Source organism: Diabrotica undecimpunctata, chromosome 7 (genome assembly GCF_040954645.1).
Source record: "Diabrotica undecimpunctata isolate CICGRU chromosome 7, icDiaUnde3, whole genome shotgun sequence".
In the NCBI taxonomy this organism is placed as follows: domain Eukaryota; kingdom Metazoa; phylum Arthropoda; class Insecta; order Coleoptera; family Chrysomelidae; genus Diabrotica; species Diabrotica undecimpunctata.
Window position 1 is genome coordinate 14728382 of NC_092809.1, and position 23372 is coordinate 14751753.

At 34.8% G+C, this 23372-nt stretch overlaps 1 protein-coding gene across 1 annotated transcript in view; it reads left to right on the plus strand.

Moving 5' to 3' along the window:
• The window catches only part of Reck (Reversion-inducing-cysteine-rich protein with kazal motifs), a 212665-nt gene that overhangs the window by 184787 nt on the left and 4506 nt on the right, over nucleotides 1-23372 (plus strand). The window contains exons 5-12 of the mRNA XM_072536786.1: nucleotides 9494-9658; nucleotides 10394-10588; nucleotides 12830-12963; nucleotides 13073-13322; nucleotides 18212-18367; nucleotides 20357-20773; nucleotides 21652-22024; nucleotides 22139-22287. Coding sequence (XP_072392887.1) covers nucleotides 9494-9658; nucleotides 10394-10588; nucleotides 12830-12963; nucleotides 13073-13322; nucleotides 18212-18367; nucleotides 20357-20773; nucleotides 21652-22024; nucleotides 22139-22287 — 1839 coding nt within the window. The remainder of the gene's footprint in view (nucleotides 1-9493; nucleotides 9659-10393; nucleotides 10589-12829; nucleotides 12964-13072; nucleotides 13323-18211; nucleotides 18368-20356; nucleotides 20774-21651; nucleotides 22025-22138; nucleotides 22288-23372) is intronic.

A 23372-nucleotide genomic window follows, 5' to 3' on the forward strand; every position in this document is an offset into this window, starting at 1 on the left:
AAAAATGTCCTAAAATACAGGGTGTTACATTTAAAAAAAGAGCCGATAACGTTATTACTGTAATGTTTATCACCTTGTATAATGAAATTTTATTCTAAAATGTAGAACATTAAATTTAAAAATCGACGTGTTTTAGATTTTTTTAAAAAGGCTTTTCAGTTAGGAAATATTGAATGTATTCCATACTTTACGGACACACTATATAATAAGTACATACAATTAAAGAAAAACAAAAAATATTTCGTAAATAATATCAAAACACGAAAGTTTATTAATGTATATAATTATTGTATGTAAATTAGCTCTACAGGTTTGATATTGTTAAATTTATTTACGAGTTTCATAACAACATATTCTGTTGACCTCTAGTTAATTTGATCTTACTTTGCTATAGACTGTCTACACATTTCGTCATCGCAGAACGCATCTTTGAACTCTCCAAAAATATTTCTAGGTATAGCTTCTTTTTACAATTTGTGATGCCTAGTTTTCTAAATCTTCCTCTGTATTTTTTGCCTTATTTTCGGTCGACACCGTTTTTTATTTTCTCCTGTAGATCTAGTAATATGTTTCTGAAACAGCAGTTTTCTTGTGGCATGTCTAATGCACGCCGTACACACTACGGTCTACCGGAGAGGTCTATCTGTGTAAGCATGTCTATACAGGTAGACCTTTGTCGCTTTTTCTACCAAAATTGGTTACTCATGGCGGCAAGACAGCCAAAAATCTATCAGTGTTATTTTGTCAAATATGTCTTTGACTGCTCTGTCACATGATAGTGGAATTACTGACTCATTATCTAAATCCGGAAGGCCTGTCTCGGACTCTACGTCCATTGCAAATGAATTCCTTATCCATGCTTTATTGCTGTGGATTGGGAAAAATATTCCTTCAGATTTGCCTTCAGTCCTAACAGGTATTCCTTGAAAGCCGTTGAAATCTCATCCGGCAATAAACTCACGTTATACTCTTTTTGTAGTTCTGTTTAGCTTTCACCTTCTCTTGTACTTTAAATACAGCTACATTGCTACCTTATAATGTCATATTTCAATTGTTCAAGTCAAAAATATGACAAAGGTAAGCTACCTTGATTAACCAATTGCCATCATGAAAACTGTTTTAAATTAAAATGTTGCATCTCTAGCCGTTGGTGAATATTGTTCAAAGAATATTGAAATTTCTTTCTTCAATTCAAACATTCCCTTTTTGACAACTTTTTAAAACATTACCTTTTGATAGCCAACGTATTTCGAAGTGTAAAAGAAGATGTTCATGTTCACTTCCCATTTCTTTGCACAAAGCAGAGAACACTCAGAGTTCAGTGGGTGATATTTAATGAAGTTAATAAATTTTGCACACTCTTGCCTAGATTTGGTTAAAGGCAGTGGCATTTTTTGACAGCTAATGCCTATCTGCGGATGCAACAATGCACCCAAACACATTCTGGTGCTACGGCTTTGATCTTCGAAAAAAGTCCAGTACAAGCACCTGCCATTGCCCGTGCTCCATCGCTACTTGGTCCCACATATTTATTCCATTCAATTCCCTTGTTAGCTATGTAGCTGTCAATCAGATTAAATATTTCTTCAGCCGTTGTTGTTGACAGAGATTTACAAAATAGAAATTCTTAGCGAATAGTATTTTCAAAATCGTATCTTACAAAACACATTACATTAGCATTATCTGATATGACTGCACTTTTATCAAATTACAAGGAAAAATAGTTACACTCCTTTAAGCGACCTGTAATAGTTTCTTCAATATTATCTGCCATCTCCACAATCATACGCTTCACTTGTTATTTGACAGAACCAGCCAATTCACTTGCTTTTCCTGCTTTTTATCACATATCCGAGATGCTACTATTTTCATTGCTAGATCTATTAATTTCTCGGTAATTGTGTGAGAATAACCGGGTTCAGCAATTAATTTTAATATTTCATAAGAAGCCAGGGTTTTCAGATTCAGCGTTCTGAGAAAAATTTAAAGACATTTATAATGTTGGCTTGCGACTGTTGGCTTACGACTCTATTCCTGGTGCTTCAATTCCAAGATTTCATGGACTCATTTGAAAGTGAAGCATAACAAATTACACATAATGGTTTTTCATCAGTACACTTTATAAAACTGAACTGTAAGTAATCGTCAGAATATTGTCGGGTTCAGAACTCCTTCTTCTTTTTTGTGAAAGTTGTAGACTGCGCATCCAGTCGTCCAGCGACCGTTTGTAATAATTATCACTCGTACCTGCCTCTGACTGCATACCTCAAGACTGCATACCTTGGACACATACTGAGAAATAATAAATATAGTCTTCTGCAGGTCATCATGCAGGGTAGAGTCGATGGCAAAAAGGGAATAGGTAGAAAGAGGAAGTCATGGCTGCGAAATATTCGAGACTGGACAAACATGACTGTAGACGAATTATTCTACGTTGCAAAAGACAGAAAAGCTTTTAAAAATGTGGTCGCCAACCTCCGTTAATGGGGACGGCATAGGAAGAAGAAGACCTGCCTCTTAACTGGATGCACATTAGACTTAGTCTCTCTTAGAACTTGTACCCAGCTGCACATCACTCGATGGTGTGTTTGTGCAAGTCTTAGAACTTGTACTTTGTTTTATAACAAATTTATCCATCGTCAAATTCAAAGTAATCAATACGCACGAAAAATACGCTCTCCCTGGCTTGACACTAAGCTTAAACTGAATGGAATATGGAATAGAAGAAGCAGCGGTGCAGCGGAATGAAATTTGTAATTTTGTGGATGCGGTATTGGGAGGTTAAAATAAACGCGGTGGCGTCAGTCAGAGCGCGGCCTTAAAAAGCAAGATGTGAAACGGCGAGGCGAGCCGAAATTTGTGCATTGTTTTATATATTTTGTTTCCAGTGATTTGGTTGGATCCCTTGTTAGTTTTATGTAAGGTCTATTTGTGACCAATTCTTGAATTTTCTCCTGATATTGGCTTTTATCCGTAATTATGGTTTCCACAATTTCAGTTTACAATTTCCATAAGTACGGTTATAGCAATACGCTGTTTTGGTAACCTGCTATTTGGCATTCTGTATACCTATATGTTCCTTGGGATATAAACGATACATTCGTAAGAAACCAAGCTTTACAAGCTTCTAGAAGAAGTAAGAGAGGAATAGCAAAGAAGACCTGAATTGCAACGTTTAGGCAGGACTTGGCCAGACATCCCAATGAGAAAAGCCGACCCCGCATAAGCATGAAGGCAAATTATAATAATGATGATAATAACTGACGATCGTGTATTTAGTGTTTTTTATATTGTCATTAATGATTATCATTAATGAGAGTAGTTCTTTCTTATTATGTACACACACGACTGTCTGTGACGTCCAATGTTTGTCTTACTTCATATTATAGTTATCAAAAGGTATGTAAATGAAGAATTTATGATATGTTGGCTTTTTCGTTTTCTAACCCCTTAAAGATAATACTTTATTTTTCGCAATTTCTTTTATTATGGTTAACCCAATATATTCAACTTCAGTTTCAGTTCAACTAAAATCAGGACAGTATGTGTATGTTTTTTTACTGTCTCTTTCTTAAAAGCTATTAAAGCATATTTACATTGTATTTTCTATGTTCTTTGTTATGTACATTTTTAGGATTTGTTAAACATACATGTATAAGTGAGACAGACAAAATTATATTCTGAAGCAACAAAGGACGCGTAAACGTCAAAGAAAAATTTAATTTATAATTTTTTGCATATTGCCAGCAAGATATTTGATAAAACCTGTGATGATACGGGGAAAGAGTTACAGAAAAATATACATTGTGTATTTTATATTCTTTCAATGTCAGGTTACCAGTTAAATTTTTTTAAAACTGTTTCCTTTTGGACTAATCATAAAAAATATATCACAAATCATTTCTTCTATGTGTTCGACATGTAATCGTGCACATACGTACCATTAAAAAAGTCAAACAGTGACCTATCGCCAGAACCAAACAAAAGATATCGGTCGCAGATCGTGCAAGAAGGGTCGTGGTTCTCTGTATCATAAGGACCTCTTTCTGCCACTACCGGGTGATCTATATTATATATAATCCAGGTGAATATGCGGTACTATAATCAAAACCAATTTTCTTCTGAATAGTTTTCTTTCACTGAAAATCACAGCTGCTTAAGAATTACTAAAAATTTTCATCCCAGGTATTTGATTTTTTTTTCAAATTTATCTATTCTTTTATATACATATGTCAAGTAGCTTATGTAAGATATTATTTAAAGTATACGAGTACTTGAAACAGGAATTAACAACCAAGATCTGAAAATAATTAGAAGTCTCTACCGGAATCAGACAGCAAATCTCAGAGTTGAAGGTGAACACACTGGCTATGTGAAAATCATGCGTGGAGTGGGGCAAGGCTGTATTTTGTCTCCTCTAATCTTCAATCTGTACTCTAAAAGAATATTTATCGAAGCTTTGCACGAAACTGAAAAAGGTATTCTACTAAATGGTTAGGCTAAACAACATCAGGAATGCAGATCACACCATAGTATTTGCGGACAACTTAGAAGACCTACAAGTTCTTATGATCAAAATCACGTATTACAGTCAACAATATGGACTCAATATAAACGTTACGAAGACAAAGCTTATGATAATTAACAAGAAAAGAATAACAGAAGGTCAACCAATCCCCTGTAGAAAGAGTGACGCACTACCTCGGCACCATAATAAATGAAGAATGGACCAACAACCAGGAGATTAGAGCACGCATCGGAAAAGCTAGATCCACCTTCAATCGGATGGAGGCCTTCTTCAAGAGTCACAACCTCTTTCTTGATACAAAAGTAAGAATGCTGCGATGCTACGTCTTCTCTGTCCTTTTTTATGCTGTTAAATCGTGGACCTTTAACGAAGATATGTGCAGAAAACTGGAAGCATTTGAGATGTGGCTATATCGGAGAATGCTTAAGATCCCGTGGACTGACCGAGTCACAAATGAGGAGGTCCTCAGAAGAATGAATAAGAATTGAGAAGTACTGCCCACCATCAAATCTGGAAAGTTACAGTTCTTCGGACATATTATGCGAAATGAATCCAGATATGCTTTCCTTCAAGCCATCCTGCAAGGAAAAATATTTGGAAAACGAGGTCTAGGAAGACGAAGAACATCTTGGTTAAAGAACCTTAGAATCTGGTTCAATACAACATCTCTGCAGCTTTTTCACGCTGCTGCAGATAAATGCAGATCATCATGGCACAGACTGCCATGATGATCGCCAACATTCGTAACGGATAGGTACATCAAGAAGAAGAATACGAGTACTTACAGGTACTATTGATTTTGATTGACATAGTTTAGTGCCTTTTTTGATAAAATTGTGTAGGTCCGATGGGTCAGTATATTGGCATACACGCTGCAAAGTGTCTGCGTACAGATGGTAGAATCGCATTCCTATGATTTTTCTCAGAGCCTTCTTTCAGTGCGTCAATAATTATGACTTCATAATAATGTATTGGATGTTTCGAGAATTATTTCAAGTAGTCATTGACGAATCTGACAAATGCCGATCGTACTTAGCCGCAGGTGAAAAGCTTATGGCATTAAACTAGTACTTTTATTGCAAGGTAGATTAAATGGTAAACAATATTATTATAAAACATTTCAAAATGACAGCAAAACAATCCATATATTGTTTTTTTATACTCGTATATAACACAAGCATAGTTAGTTCGTTTTCTAGTTATACAATTAACTAATAATTTGTCGGCATTTTTTGTAAACACAAAAAAAGATTGTTTTCAAAAAATTTTTTTAGGTAACTAATATAATTATTTCCCAACATATCAACTAACGATATATCTGAAATAAAAATCGGAATGTGGCACTCCGGGAGTGACTGAGTTCGATTCGACTAGGTTCGATAATCGATTCGATTTGATTCGATATTTGATTATATTCGATATTTTATTTAATTTAATTTTATTTTATTGCATTTTGATTCGATTCAATAATCGAGTCGATTCAATAATTCCTTTGACTCGATTTGATATTCGATTCGATAATCTATCCGTTTCAATTTCATTTGATAATCTATTCGATTTGATTTGGTAATCGATTTTATTCGGTAATCGCTTCGATTCGATTCGATAATCAATTCGTTTCGATAATCGCTTGGATTCAATAATCCATTAAATTTGATAATCGATTATATTTGATTAGATAATCAATTCGATTTTATTCGATATTTGATTATTTTCGATATTTTATTTATTTTATTTTATTGCATTTTGATTCGATTCAATAATCGATTCGATTCAATAATTGCTTATTAAATTTAATAATCGATTCTATTTGATTAGATAATCGATTCGATTCGATTCGATTCGATAATTAATTCGTTTCAATAATCGATACGATTCGATAATCCATTCAATTCAATAATCGATTCTATTTGATTAAATAATCGACTAGATTCGATATACGATTCGATTCGATTCGATAATTGATTTGATTAGATTTGATATTTGATTCGATTCATTTATTTATTACCAATTTGGGTTTAAGACTAATAGCTACTGATTCGCTCATTGTGATGGAATAATCAGAATCTTTTTGGATACCTTTATTTGCCAATCGTCTTCTAGTTGGCAAAGAAATTCCTAAAGCCTCAGCAACACGCTGAACAGTAGATACAATTTTATTTTCACTTTCAGCATAATTTTACGTACTTCCCGAACAGCAGAAATTGGTAATAAAGTTTGTCTAGCTTCTTTTTCTAATTAAAAATAGTTAAGTAATTTGAGTATCAGTACTTGTTTCCTTTCCGTATATCTTTGCATTTCTAAAATATTATAATGAAAAAATAAATAATTAAAAACACAAAATAATGCATATCGCTGTGAAATGTCAAATACTGACCTGAACGACAACGATCACTTCACTCTTTGAGACTTCGAAAAGATGGCCAACATGAATGAAGTTTTACGTCAAATGTTCGTAATTCGCATAATTGATTGTCTTTAGAAAGCGCGCATTTTAAATATCAACGAGTCAAACGTCGGTTAGGAATAGACCGCTTATGTATGTAATGCTGCAATATTTTTGTATTTAATCACGGAACTAGCGCTTTTTCCATCACATCCAACTTAAGGCATTAGAAAGAAATAAAAAGACTGTGACGCACTAAAAGAAGGCTCTGAGAAGAACTTTACTAATGTTTTGTCCAGCACACTCCAAAAACTCTCTGTTAATCCTTGTGAAACTGTAGTAGTTAGTTTTACAAGGAGACGGAATATGAAGTCAAATATCTAGGAGTAAAACTAGATAAGCAGGTTTAATGGAACACCCATTTTTTAAGAATATCCAACAAAGCAAAGTACAAAAGTTATATGAAACCCAAATAGGTGTACTGGCTATATATGATTTTAGTCAGACCAATGATTACGTATGGCGCACTAATATGTTGGTCTAAATGCCAATAAAAGACCATCAAATAGAAGCTGAATAAGCTTCAACGACAAGCATGCTCAATCATGACAGAAGCCATGTCGAATACTCCAACCTCCTCCATGGAGGTCATACTTGACCTCCCTGCATTACATATATGGCTGGAGAAGGAAATGAAGGTAGGAGCATACCCAAGGTGGATAAGAAGCCAGAAAGCAGGGCAAAAGGTTACTGGGATCATATCTGGAGAGGTAATTAGAAATTACATAGAGTTGGTAATGGTACCGGATGCAGTAACATACATATAATTTCTAAAAGCCGTTTAATGTGTTCTTTATACCTATATATATATATATATATATATATATATATATATATATATATATATATATATATATATATATTTAGGGATTCTACAGTATTCACTGCCTTCCCTCGCTCAACCGTTTCCATCTCTCTCTGTTGTTCCATTCTCCATCGTTTAGGCCTCTCTTACTCATGGCGTCGTCTACTTCGTTCCTCCAGGATTTTCGGGGTCGTCCTCTTTTCCTCCTTCCTATGGGGCTCCATTCGGTTATTCTCTTTATCCATCTGCTGTCGCTAGTTCTTCTTACATGTCCATACCACTTTAATCTTTTTTGTTCTATATATGTTAGTATGTCTGTTTCTATTGATGTTCTTTGCTTTATTTCGTCATTACTTCTCCTATCCATTCTTGTTACTCTGCAGCATCTTCGCAGGCATTCCATCTCTGTTGCTACTATCTTACTGCTGTTTTTCTTGTTTATGATCCAATTTTCAGCCCCGTATGTCATAATACTTCGCACCAATGTTTTATAAATCTGCGTTTTTGTCTTCATATTTAGGTGTCTATCCCACCATACTGAGTTAAGTTGTCGGATTGCTGATCTTGTTTGTCCTAATCTTTGTGTAATTTCTTCCTCTGTTGTTGCCTTTTTCGTGATTATAAACCCCAGGTATTTGAATTTATCCTTTCCTTTGATTGTTACGTTGTCATCAATCTGTAGATCTTCTATGTCTTCTTCACTTGTAGATAGGTACTCTGTTTTCGCGAGGTTAATATCTAGGCCAGCCTTGGTATATTCTTCCATATTCCTAGGTTATACCTATATAACCTAAATAGCCAATGGAAAGGTCACGTCGATAAACCCGGTCCATTAAAGAGAGATGCAGGGACTGCTTTGCGCTGGAGGAACGGGCTGGTATTCTAACAATCAGTTTATCTTGTATTATATGTCTATGATTAAAAGTAGCCTAACCTTACGTGACTTATATAGCCAGCATATAGATTAAGAGTACAGTGAGAGATATATTTTCAGTACTTGGTGATCGGCTATTATGTGATCACTACCGGAAGTCATTCAGACGCTAGAAAATCAAAATATCTATGTAAAACTATACTTATTTCCTTTCCGCTAATATCTCCTTTAATCACTATTACGTTTTTTTTTTTCATAAATATTAGATTTTAATTTTTTTGTATTTTTTCAAATAGTCCTTTTGATGTTTCTTAGAGTTAATAAATTATAATCTGTTCGCTCAGCTTAAATAAACTTACTACTGTCGTCTCCTTTCATTCAAACAATAAGATCAACCATGAATTAAAAATGTCTTGAGCTAATTCGTGTACTTTATAACGTTGTAACACAGAATCTGTTTGGTTTTACATTTCTCAACAAATTTCACTATTTAGCTAACAAACCCCATATTTTATGAAAAGCTCTTTTCACCCTGTAAACCACGAACCAGTACCACAGGCACCCGTTGTACACGAACCCGAGGACCAGGCGCGGCGACCAACCGGCCCATAAATCTAAGTATGCCGTGGACATCCCAGCACGGTGCAGAATCAAGTAGCCTCGTATCGCACATCTTCTCACAAAACAATGTCAACTGGGGTCATGGGCGTGCTCTATTGAAAAAAAATATCTACACTCTTCAATTTTTCTTCCTTATATTTTTTATTTGCCTACAAAAACATTATTTTTTATAGATCTTAACTATAAAGTGTATATAACAATGTTTGATTATTGTTTCAGATATGTCGAGAGGAGATTCTTGGTCTGGGAGAATGTGTTGTCCTCTTCCTCATAGTGAGAGTTGTAGACGTGCTTGCATAACAGCAACTTCGACTTTTGATCTTGCTAAAGGATGTCGACAGAGCGACGAGATTGCTTTTTTTAGTTGTTTGGAAAGACAAGAAGGTAAGGAAATCTGTCAGTGTTAAAGTTAAAATACGAGCACATAAATTTGCTTGCATGAATATAAAAAAAGATTTAGCACGTAAAATAAATAGAAAAAATTTGTTTTCTATTTATAGATACAACTCGTGTATAAATATGTAAGAAAAAAGTTCAAACGCATATAACAGTAACCATAGCATAGTCGTTATTATGCCAACCCTAATTTTTATCATCATTAGCCGTTTTGAGTCCACTGCTGAACGTCTGAGCTAGTCAATCCCCCCAGTCCTCGCCCTCATTACCCCCAATCAGAGTTCCATTTAAACCCCTACTTGTTTTATTTTCAAGACGTTAATGATAATAGTTAGTTTTGAAAAAGAGGTCTCACACAGGATGTACCGTAAGAAAGTTATGTCTCAGTAGATCGGGTTTTTGGAAGAGTAGAAAAAACATTACGAAAAACTGAAGAAGCTTTGTTACCAATTAATTAGCACATTATAGTTTACTGTAATTCATTGGTTAGTGATCAGTGAAGTAGTGTCTAAAGGCTCGGGAATCTGAGACCTCGGAAGCCTTGAAGAAGACATCGAAGGCGATGTCGAAAGCTCGGCGCAATGATAATCGACGCGGTTCAATCCGAAAGACTGTTGAGTTTATTATTAATTCCTGTAATAGTATTCATCTTAGCTTTAAGTTTAATATATATATACATAATATTTCAGTGAATATTTTGACTTTTTTATTATTTTATTTTAGCTGGGGCCGACTGTTGCAATAACGCAAGGACAGACGACTGCAAATCAGCTTGTGTGGATCTATTTCGTCGAGAATTGTCTCCTACCAAGTTGCAAAGGCAAAAAGTAAAAGACTATTGTGAAAACGACAGTCCCAGGGTTACCGATTGCGTTAAGGATCTCATTAAAGTTACTCCAGTAAAAAACATTCATAAACGTAAGTAAAATTAACAAGTCAGCATATTCAATAAAATTCACAAACATACTTTTTCCTAGGCACACTACGATTATTAAAGGGTAATCTTATCAAAATTTTCCATTTCACTTTATTAGATTTTTAATTGAGACGTACCAAGTGAGACCCATGGAGCATCCGTGCAAGCTACAGTACGTCATCTATAGTGGCAGCCGTAGTTCGGAGACCAAGATACTCAATACAGTATAAAACAAGGGCATTTTCATTTCTAAAGCTAATAATGAGCTGCCAATGTGAGTTGGAGTTCCCGTTGAGCTAGTGCATCGGCACTAGTTACCTAAAACAGGGTTAAAGATGCAATTGGCGTCGGAAAACTCTGGCAAGATCTCCCCAGAAAGAATGGCATACGATATTATTATATCGTAAAAAGACAGAAAAGATTTGATTTCACGTACAAAGCGTCTATGTATCTGTTGATACGTATTTCGACTTAATAAGTCTCATCAGAACAGTTATTTATAGCCGTTCTTAACGTGAAAAATAATCTTCTCTGTCTTATTAGGAAGCAACAATAAAATGGCTTCGTTATGGACGCAATAGCGACATCTGATAGAAAAATCGGTAAGATAGTTTCGAAACAAATTCAGATTTCTGCTTTAATCTGGAGCCTTCTAAAAATTGCAAGGCATAGCCAGACGTTGATAAAGATGTTATTATTATTATTACGTCATCTATTAATCTAAGCAGCCAACTGTTTACGTAACATTGGCTTGCCACAGGTTACGTAGTGCAAATGATCGGCAACTGTCGTTTGCCTATAGCTAGTGGACAAACTCTAAAATTATATATAGTCGCATGCACACAGTTATATCCGACACCTTCTTCTATATATTGTTATGATTGTTTATTTTGACTTTAATCTTAGTTTATTGAGCCAATAAAAACATATAACTTATTTGTTATCAAAAGTAAAATAAACTTCTTATATTACCTGTGTTCGATGGATTCAAAGATTTTCTAGTTGTCTTTTAGCGGGATAGAGAAGAAAGGATAAGAATAAAAAAGATATTATATTACAAAAATTTACGTTTCTTTATTTTATATGAAAGAATAAACAATTATCAAATTCTGTCGTTATCTTATCAATCAGCATACAAGAAAATAACTCAAATTTTTATAATAATAAGATTTTAAATCTACATACATTTATATTACGTGAAAACCAATTTTACTTAAATTTTTCTTTACTTGAAAAAAAAAAGAAACAACAAAACTTTAAACTTTTGATTAGCCTACCAAAACCTTAGTTCTTAAATTTGAATGCTCATGACCATGGTGTCAAAACGATCCTTCACAGATATAAAATTCAATTGTACAAACACTTACAGCTTATTTTCTTGTTGAGTTGTATGTTGGAACATACCCAGAAAAGTCCAGTCTCCTCAACGATGTGATCTGTCCTCTTTGGCACCCCGGCTCCTTCCTAACGTCTCTGCAAACCTCCTGCAGACTACACAAAAACACCTGATTCACTTCTCCAAACTCAGCTACTTATTTATGACACAAGGATCTCCTTTTGTCAACTTGATGCCGTAAGAATACTTTCACATATACTTTACAAAATGCCCACGGTAGATACAAGGACCTCTTTTAATCTACTTGTTATCTCCTTCTGCAAACTATTCACTTCTTTTCACAACGCCGGTATCCAACTTACGAATCACACCCTATCTTGAGACAAACGACTGTTTCCTTTCGATGACCAAATTATAACTAACTCCTCCGGTCTCCTGATCGGCTCACAAATTCCCATTTAAAAACGACCGTGTAATCAAAAGCTCAAATTGTGTTTACCATGATTTTGGAAAAGCCTAATTTCGGTTTCAGAGAAAAACTAAATAGCTTACTTTAAAATTGGTTTTGTCAATACATAATTTATACATATTTCAAAAGATTAGAATATGGTCATTTAATACTCGACTATACAAACAATGAAAAGATTAACTTACAGGTAAAATGTCTTCTAATTCTAAACAAAGGTTTTTTGATAATTTTGTTTGAAACGGAAAAAGGTCGTTTGCCAAACAAATTTCTATTCTTATCTACACTAAATTTTATCTTAAATTACTATATACAATTTGATTATATTGATATCTTGAAATTTTATTTCGATGGATTTTTTTATTTATTTTTCTTTGGTTGGGAAAGAAGAAACATAACAATATATACATCATAACATGATCTTTTGTCGTTCTGTTACAGATATTCATTGCTGTGATAAATCAAATATTATAAAATGTAGAGAATCTTGTAAAAAAGTACTATCAACAAAGACAACCATACAAGAAATCATCGACGGTCTTCAACTAGGTGGTTGTGGATTACCTATGCCACAGGTATGATATTGTTATCTTTGATACATATATTGCATCTGCTTTTTTCATAACCAGGATATTTTATTTTTTAATTTTAACATTTATTTTAATACCATCATTTATTTCGTAGGAATATTTTTGGCAGTGTTTTCTTCAACCAGACGCTGGATCCTTACCAAATTCAATGAAAGTATCAAGGATCGATAAAGTAGGAATTGATAGCGCGAAATGGCACTGTTGTCAAAAAGCAAGCTCCTCACAATGTACCCGACTTTGTTCAAAAACCTTCACCAAGTTTTGGGCAACTTCATGGGATGAGTTTAGAAATAAATGCCTTTCTCAAGTATCTGAAGAAAATCTGAGATCTTGCATTGATGAGGGTAAGAAATATAGATAAAATTTGGTGATATAATTTATATGATAGGGGTTGTTCTAAATGCACCGCATATTATTCTAAGAGCGTTATTTTGAATAGTGTCTAAAACTTTTAGAGTTTTTGAAGCAGACGAGTAACATCCATCATTGATCTTTATGCAGATCAGATTTTTATACCTACCGTTCGCTTCCTAGTTCGTATCAGAAAGACATATTATCCACAAGGAATCTACGTTCCTGTATTTGGCTGTATACCATATATTAAAAAAAAATATTAAAATCCTTTGTAAAAGGTATATATACCTTTTACAAAGGATTTTAATAAATTTTTTTAAAGACATATTAATTAAAAGCAAGTATATTTCCTTGATAGCACATTCAAGATTTATTAATTTGTATTATGTATAATTTATTATATATATGTATAATATTATATATAAGTTACCAGATTTTGAAGCTAGAAAATTTGCTTTCTTCCTGGTCCCACTTTGCCGTAAACTTTTCGTTGACAAATGAACTGAAGTAGTTTATATTGCTGTTTATTTTTGATCATCATCATTTTGGCTTTACAACCCTGTGTGGGTCCTAGCCTCCCCAAGAATTTTTCTCCAGTCGTCCCTATCCATCGCCTTCCTCCGCCAAGCACGTATTTCCATATTTCTCATGTCTTCATCGATGTTATCTAGGAATCTTGTTCTGGGTCTTCCTCTTCTTCTTTGACCAATAGGTCTATCAACGAGCGTTTTTCTAGCTGGGTCGGATTGCTCCATCCGCATTACATGGCCTACCCACCTCAGACGTGTTATTTTTATGTGTTTTACGATATCTGGTTCCTGGTATATCCTATAGAGTTCGAAGTTGTAACGTCTTCTCCAGACACCATTTTCATTTACCGCTCCATAGATGCGCCTTATCTTTTTGACGCACATTGAATAGGGTTGGTTTACAGTGGTCGGGTTTTTGGCATTTAAACACCGTGCTTGCCTAGCATGTTGGTGAGTATTCATATTTATTCCCACGAGTAGCTGAGGAACGTTGGTCGATTCCTGTAGAGCCCCGCGTACAGGAACAAGGCTAATATTCAATGGGATTTCGCCCGGTGTCTCAAGAGCATCGTTAGCGGCCGCGTGACGTGCAACCATTCAGTTTTTAGCACGATAGCTTCCACCTTAACTTACGGATTTTTTGCATCTGGTTTTCTCCATATTTTTGTTGGGTAGGATGGGGAGGGAAAGAAGGTGTGGATGGGAAGAATATATTAAAAAGAAATATAGTGACCCGTCTGCCTTCGGAAACCTAATCGCCATTCGGGGTCGGAAGAAAACAAGAGATAGCCAAGAGAGGCTGATAGAAAAGATTAAAGACATTTCACTCAAGACAAGTTGAAGAAGAGTAAAATGTGAAGGCTCTTATGATCCGCCAGGTGCGTTTCGTAAGAGTATGAGTATTGATACATTTTGTGTTCCCGCTCATACTTCGGGGTGTTGACTACAGACTGTATGGCTCGTCCAGCATGCCATAGCATGGATGGATGGGGTGCACGCCATTTTACAATGTACACACCCCTAACTCCATGGCCTGACAAAAATACATGACAATAGGTAAACACTTACCTTAGAAACACTTACCTTAACAAAAGCAGCAGCTACCAAACTGAGAGTCACGCAGAGAAGAATGGAGCGGTCCATGTTAGGAATAACTCTGCGAGACAGAATAACCAACGAAGACATCAGGAGAAGAACCGGAGTGACTGACATCATCGAGAAGATAGCCAGACTAAAATGGAGATGGGCAGGACACATAGCCAGAATGACAGATGGGCGATGGACAACGAGGTTATTGGAATGGAGGCCAAAGGAAGACAAGAGAAGCGTCGGTCGACCACCTACAAGATGGACTGACGATTTAAGAAGACTCGATAAAAACTGGATGAGAGCGGCGCAAGATAGACGGGGTTGGAAACATGAGGAAGAGGCCTATGTTCAGCAGTGGACTCTTGAGGCTGGATGATGATGATGAGATGCGCCTTAGTATTTTTCTTTCGAAACATCCTAACATGTTTTCATTGCTTTTTGTTAAAGTCCAGGTTTCTGAACCATATGTTAGGACTGGGCGTATTATTGTTTTGTAGAGTTTTACTTTTGTATTTCTTGATATAACCGTAGATTTAAAAAGGAGATTAAGCCCAAAATAGCATCTATTAGTCGTGCAAATTCTGCGGTTTATCTCTGCGGTAGTGTCATTTTCAGAATTGACGAGCGGTCCCAGGTATACAAATTCGTTAACTGCTTCGATGACGTCATTTTCTATAACAAGTGGCCGTAATGTTTGTGGTTGCGTACCTATTGTCATGTATTTTGTTTTATTGGTGTTTATTATTAAACCCATTTTTGTAGCCGCTTCCTTTAATGCTACGTACGCCTCTCGTGCTGCGTTTTCCGTTCTCCCAACATCAACATATTTTTGATCATATGACCCATAAATTCCAACTTGTTTTTAATTGTGTTTAAAATTGCGTATTCTACTTGCATGCAAGTTGTATTTATTTTTAATACTACTCCATTTATAAATATGTTTTCCAGTTGGGTTGCCGAATTTCACTTACTGCCATAATGTCCATTGTAATTCTTCTTCTAATATCACCCAGAGATACTTCAATCACTAGATTTAGACTTGTACCATTTAGGCGTAGAGTATCCAATCCCTGTAAATTCATCCTTCAGAGCCTGTATCAATATATGATGTCTGTCGTTGCTAAGTCTAGCTATCAGCGCATCCATGACCAGATTCCACAAAAAAGGAGATAAAGGAGGCTGCGCACAGCCTCCGGATATCTGTGCTGACACTGTATCCTCCAATAATGTTGGGTATATCACACGGCTCCTTTTCACGCAGTGTTTCCATTTGCAGCTTGTTATGTCGTATTTCTTTTAAACTAATCAACTTTGTGATTTTCTTTATATCGAGAAATGCACCTCCTCAGTTTTCCAGAACTTCTCTACTCTCTTTACGAGTATAAAATCCTCGTCTATACGCATACTGCCCTGATATATCTTACTTTCAACCAATACACCATCCCTAATATGCCTAGGGTAGTTGTCCAAAGTTTTTAGTACAAACGACATCAGACTTATCGGCTCAAGCCTCAGTGACTTTCTCTTTCCGATTTTGCAAGGTTTGGGTATAACGCGAATGGACATGATTCGTGTAATGGAAATAAATATATTAAGAAGCCTTGCCTAACCTTAACCTAGAACTAAAATAGACTACGTAAAGGAGACATATTATTGAGAATTGCGATAGGGAGAAAATCAGTTGAAAAACTGATGAAAAAGGGAGATGTCGTAGAGATCGAGGATACTTGACTAAAAAAATATTATAACGATTAATTAGTATGCACGTGGTAAAAGATCTGAAAAAAAAAACATAAAGAAAATGTATTAGTAAATTCTCAGTATTTTCCAAGCTTTAAATATTAATTTTAAAAGTTCTTGGCCAAATTCCAGTTACCTGTATTTTTAATAATATTCTTCTTCTTTTGGCATCATAACCCTGAATGGGTCTTTGCCTGTCTGGCTATGTCCTTCCATTCAGATCTCTCTTGTGCCCTTCTTCTTCATTGCCTTATGTTAATTGTTTTCAGGTCGTCTTCCACGTCATCCAACCATCTCGTTCTGGGCCTTCCTTTTTTCGCCTTCCTATGGGCTTCCATTGTAACATTTTCTTTGTTGTTTTTGCATCGTTTTGTCTCTGCACATGTCCCAGCCATGACAGTCTTTGACTTTTCACAAATCTTACAATGTCATAACCTTCATTTAATTCATTAACCTCGTCGTTTCTCCTGATTCTCCATGTGCTATCTTCCTCTTGTACCGGGCCATATACTTTCCTCAGTATTTTTCTCTCGAATGTCCTGAGTTGGGCTTGATCTTTGTTCGTCATTACCCAAGTTTCACATCCATAGGTTACTACGGGTCTAATCAGTGTTCTGTAGATAGTCATTTTGGTTCTTTTGTCTAATAATTTCGATGTCATCAATCTTTTATTAGCATAGTATGTACGATTCCCGCTGGAAATACGTGCATTAATTTCGCTACTTACGGAGTTCTTCTGATTGATTTATGTGCCGAGATATGTAAAGGCATCCACTCGTTCGATAGTATAGTTGTCTATTGTGATATTATTTTCATTGTCAGTTATTCTTTTGACTGTCATATACTTCATTTTTGCTTCGTTTATTTTGAGACCTCTTTTTCTTGCTTCAGGATCAATTTGTTTGAACACTTCCATTAGTCGTGGCTTATTCCTACTAATGATGGCTACATCGTCTGCATATGCAGTGTAATTTGTACTGATTTGGTGTTTATATGGCCGGTTATATTGGTTTTTCTGTTGACTGCCTCAAGAACTAGGTTGAATAGCATGGCTGATAGGGCATCTCCCTGTCTTACTCCCATGTTAATGTTAAACAGGGGAGTCAGTTCTCCATCTACTCTGACTGCGGCTTTTGAACCCTGCAACGTCATTTTTATAAGGCTGATGTATTTCTTAGGTATACCTTGATTACAAAGGTCTTCCAGCATTCTGTCTCTTTTCACACTATCAAAAGCTTGTTTAAAGTCTATATACATATTATATAGGTCTATGTCGTATTCATAAGCTTTTTCTTGTATCGTTCTTAGTATGAATATGTTATCTGTAGTGGCTCAATTTGGTCTGAATCCATTTTGATAATCACCAATTATATTTTCGGAGTATTCTTATAATCTATTGTAGATTATACCAGAAAGAATTTTGTATATTACATTTAGCAATGTAATTGGCCTATTTTTAATAATATATTATTTAATAAACCTTAAAGTAGGTATTATATACATAATTTTTCACTTTTTAGTCGACGAACCCTGTGAACTTGGATGTGATGGATTGAGTTTTTGTACGAACTTCAACAATAAGCCTACAGAACTATTTAGAGCCTGTACTTCTCAAGCTGACGAAGCGGCCAGAAATGATGTTGCCCTTTGGCAAATGCAAAATAATATTTCATTGGGTAAATATACTTCAACTAACTATTGTTTAATATACATAAAAATATTTATTTGGCCCAACACTATTTACAATCTTATACTATTACAAACTAATAAGTCTAATGAGCCATACACTAAAACTTTTTCTTAAAATTATACATCGCAGAATATACAAGCTATGTGAGGAGATAACACAAAACACAGTTTGGATTCATGAAAGGCGTAGGTACGAGAGATGCACTGTTTAGTCTATAGGTATTATTCCAAAGATGCAGAAATATGACTTGCGATATCTACATCTGCTTTGTGGACTACCCAAAAAGCATTTGACACAGTTCAACACCGAAAAATGATGGATGCTCTAACAAAAATCCCAAATAGATGATAAAAACCGGCGTATAATACAAGATTTATACTGGAATCAATCAGCCACAATAAGAACAAATCTTGTAGATGAACCGACCGAAGCGATCCAGATTCTGCGAGGCGTTAGACAAGGATGTATACTTTCACCTATATTATTCAACCTATATTCAGGGGAAATATTTAGTGAAGCCTTGGAAAATTGCAAACATGGAATCCTTTTAAATGGAGAACTCCTAAACGACATCCGCCATGTAGATGACACGTTATTTTTGCAGGCAGTTTAAACAGTTTACAGCAACTAATAAACAAAGTAAATGAAGTAAGTGAAAGATTTGGACTACAAGTAAACATATCAAAAACTAAATTTATGGACATCAGCAAAAATAAAATTAGAGACGTCCAACTGCTTATCAATAATACACCAGTGGACCGAGTAAAACAGTTTACCTATCTTAGAACAATAGTAAACGAACAATGGGATCACTCACAAGAAGTAAAATGTAGAATAAAGAAGGGTAGGAGTGCATTCAACAACATGGCTAAACTCTTTAAAAGCCACAACCTTAATCTAAAGATAAAGATGATGTTATATCTTCTCGATATTATACTACGGAGTTGAATCCTGGACACTTACTGAAGCGATGGAGAAAAAATTTGAAGCCTTCGAGATGTGGCTATACAGAAGAATCCTAAGGATATCATGGACGGACAAGATAACCAACGAGACTGTACTACGAAGAATGGGGAAAGAAAGCAAAGTGATGTATACGATTAAAAGGAGAAAGTTAGAATGTCTCGGACACATAAGAAACGGCACTAAATACAGATTACTAAAAATAATCCTTCAAGGCAAAGTATTCGGAAAGCGAGGAATTGGGAGAAGAAAAATATCATGGTTAAAAAACCTGAGTAAATGGTTCTCCACAACAACAACTAATATCAGCATTAAAGCATCAGTTATTAAAATAATTATAGCCAGAATGATCGCCAATATTCGACACGAATAGGCACCAAAAGAAGAAGAAGATATGTTTATGTATTTTAAATTTAATTTAAAATTAATGAGAAAGGGTGAAAAATAAGGAAAAACTAAATTGTGGAAGAGGAAAAATCTAAGATAAATTTCTGGTGCTGTGTATGACTCAGATAACTTTCGAAGCTATCGTATGTATTAATGTTGAAATCAGCGAAATCTTTGGAGGACAACATTTTTTTCCAGAGCTAAAAAGAGCTATAAAGAGAACGTTTGGAAGTCTGTAGCATGTCCAAATAAACGTATGCAAAGATGGTATATCGGAAAATACCATAATGGAGGCGTCAGACATCTATAAAATAGACCCATAGTTAGAAGGTTATACAATATAGAAAACGATCACCAGGATTTGCTGAGTTTAAAACTAAGAGGATTTGAAAAGCTTTATTTAGAAGGTAAATTCTACAAGAGCCATCTAGACTCTAGAAAATGCACTTTGAAGACATAAATGACCTATATTTTCACACTACTTCCGGCTAATTACATATTGGTAAGCCAAAGACAAACTGGAAGCCGTAAATACAAATCTTTTAGCCATATTTTTGACTACCCTCATAGTTGTTATTTTATTTACAGTGGTAATAACATAATTTTCATGAGAAAAAATTTTTAGCACCAGGACTTACTCTTCCCTTAAAATCCACCACAAAATGTTCACCTAATATCTGGAAAGCAGTAGCATGTACTCTTCAAATAAAACCATGTTCAAGGACATCACACGCAAATCAACTATGTCGAGACGTCTGCTTGGACATACTCTCACAATGTGTCGATTGGACTAGAGTTTCTCCAGTTCATTCCCCCGAGTCAATTTGCGAAAGCCTGTCGCCAGAGGATCCTGACGATTCATGTGTAAGGTTACAGACTTACTTGAATCCTTCTTCTTATAAGTCATCTAGAATTACTGGCCAGGTGTTTAGTCCCTGTAAAGGAAATCCTTGTGAAGCAGATGAAGTTTGTTTAATTAATAGAAACTGTATTCATGGTATTAACTGCAAGCCGTACCTCTGTAGACCTGGATGTAAACTAGGTAAGTAGTAAAATTTTGTTTACTCTTGTTACTTCAACGATTACAATTATAACCTAAAATTTAATTCCTTAGAGTAAAATCTAGGTATATGATCTATATTTACTGGGTAATATTTAGTCTTATCTTGATTTCAAAGACCAGCTGCCTTCATATCTCTTTGGTGGTCTTCCTAGAAGCCTTCTTCCACTCGCTTTCTTACAATTTTTGGCAATTCTATATTTTCCCAATATCTTACGTTGATATTCATTTCTTCTTCGTTTTTTTACCCATCTCACTACATCTCGAATATTATATTTTTGTCTTATAGGTATATTCATTCCTTAATCGATCCCCCCTGGTTTTCTCTACTATAGATCCTAATGCCCTCATCTCAGCGGTTCTTAGGGCTTTTTTTGTTTTTATGTATCAGCTCTTGTTTCTATTTCATATGTAAGTATTGGTCGAATTGTCGAATACAGATTGTATTAACTCTTGTTTTCTTTTCAATCCTAGATGCTTTTTCTCCACACTAGGGCTTTCAATGCATCTGCTGTTGTTGCTGCTTTTTCGTTTCCGTTTCTTTATAGATGTCTCGATGGTTTGTTATATCCTTTCCCAAATAATTAAAAGACGTAACTTTGTTATTATTTGCATCTCTTGATAGCTCCTCCGATCTCTAGTTTGCATCTTGTTTGCCAAAATGATAGGCTGAAACACAAAAATAGTTACCAAGCCAATGATGATGGTGACGATATAAACTGGAAGCAAGCAATAACAAAATAACAGCCTTTAAAATATTGTATTTTTGCTTTACCTTTAATTAAAATGTATCCCTACTAAAAATGTTTTGTCACTCAAAATAAAGATCTCTGCATTTAAATAACTATGATAATTTTTAGGTGAAGTATCGCCTTATATGGTACCAGACGGAACTTACGTCCGTGTTCCTACCCCGAACAGTCCGGAAGGTTGTGTCAAAATTTGTAAATGCAATAAAAACAAAATAGAGGAATATAAACGCCTACTCTGTTACCCATTGACACCGTGTCTTCTGGGAAACACTCAAGAGCCTCATGGGACAATTTTCCACCAGGACTGTAACCAATGCAGCTGTTATGCAGGGGAAACCATATGCAGTAAGAAGCAGTGTGAAAGTACTAGTCTCAGTGGCAGAAACACTGCCTATACCACATTACCTTGTAATTGTCCTCCTCATTACGTACCTGTCTGTGGAAGGAATGGAATTACTTATCCATCAACTTGTTTAGCTAAGTAAGTTTTTTAGTAGTCATTATTAAAATATTTTTTGTATTAAACAATAATTAGTTTCTATTATAATCGTGTTAATGCCTTTGTTATTATTTATTGGTTTATACTTTTTTGTAGATGTGCCGATTTAAATGATGCTGATATTGAACATTACCCTTGTCAGAATCCTTGTAAGGCTAACTCATGTCCAGTTGGGCAAAAATGTGTTCCGGATCCTCAAGTATGTTTGAGTCTCATGCACAAACCGTGTAACCAATATGAGTGTAGTAAGTATATTTTAAAATTATTTACCCACTTTATTTACTAGTGGAAAAAACTGTGAAATAATATCTTTTGTCTACAAAATTATTATAGGCACTATGATTAGCATAACAGCTATATCTATGTTTTGATACAATGGTTAGTTGTTTTTGTCTCTTTCTGTGTTTTGTTTACTTTAGACTTATTTGTGTACCTACAGGTCTATTCAATGTCGTCTACAACCTAATAACTAAAATACTAACAAATAGATCGACACCCAAATTAGAACAATGAAACAAGCTGCATTTCTTCATTTGTAACACACCATTTACGTATAACAATTATTAGACTGCCCAAAGACAGTTTCCAAAAATGAAGTAATATTTGAAATCCTCTTCTAAAACTCTAAACTATTTAAATGTCTTTTTCTCGAACATGGTTTTAATAATTGTATTTGAAAAAGAGCACCAATATTGCTTGTGTTTGATGATTTATAAATATACGGCCAAATTATTAGCTAACATAACTTAAAAAAAACTTCAACTTTAATCTTTTTCCACAATAACATGTCATTTGGTCTAACAGCCATATATTTTGATCCAAATAACCTGAACATATTCTCTGTCCAATAGTTATAAGTTATAACTTACCCTGTACCCTGGGAACTATTCTATATTCCATTATTATTTTATCACCTGGAATGTAAGTACCATGCAAATAATTGATTCAAGTAAAATTTTATGAATGGTCTTTGTACATTCTCTCAGTATTCAAATACCATTATTGGCATCTCTCTTCTTGAACGAAAGGCGATATTATTTTTACGTTTTGTAATTTCTATTTCTGATTTTTTTTTAAGTTTTCTAGTATATTGTAATATAATATTATAAGTTACCACTAATTTTTAATGAACATTGAACCAGTTGAAATACTACTTCTGCCCCCTACTCGACACTATTCAAAACTTTCTATTAGCAGCACAGATATCAAACCAAGATTCCTTTGGTTAGCAGTGACGTTAAATAATTTTCTCATAGATGGCATGAATGAAAGGCGGTATTATTTTCTCGTTTTACAATTTCTATTTTTGAGTAGGTATTTAATGTTTTTC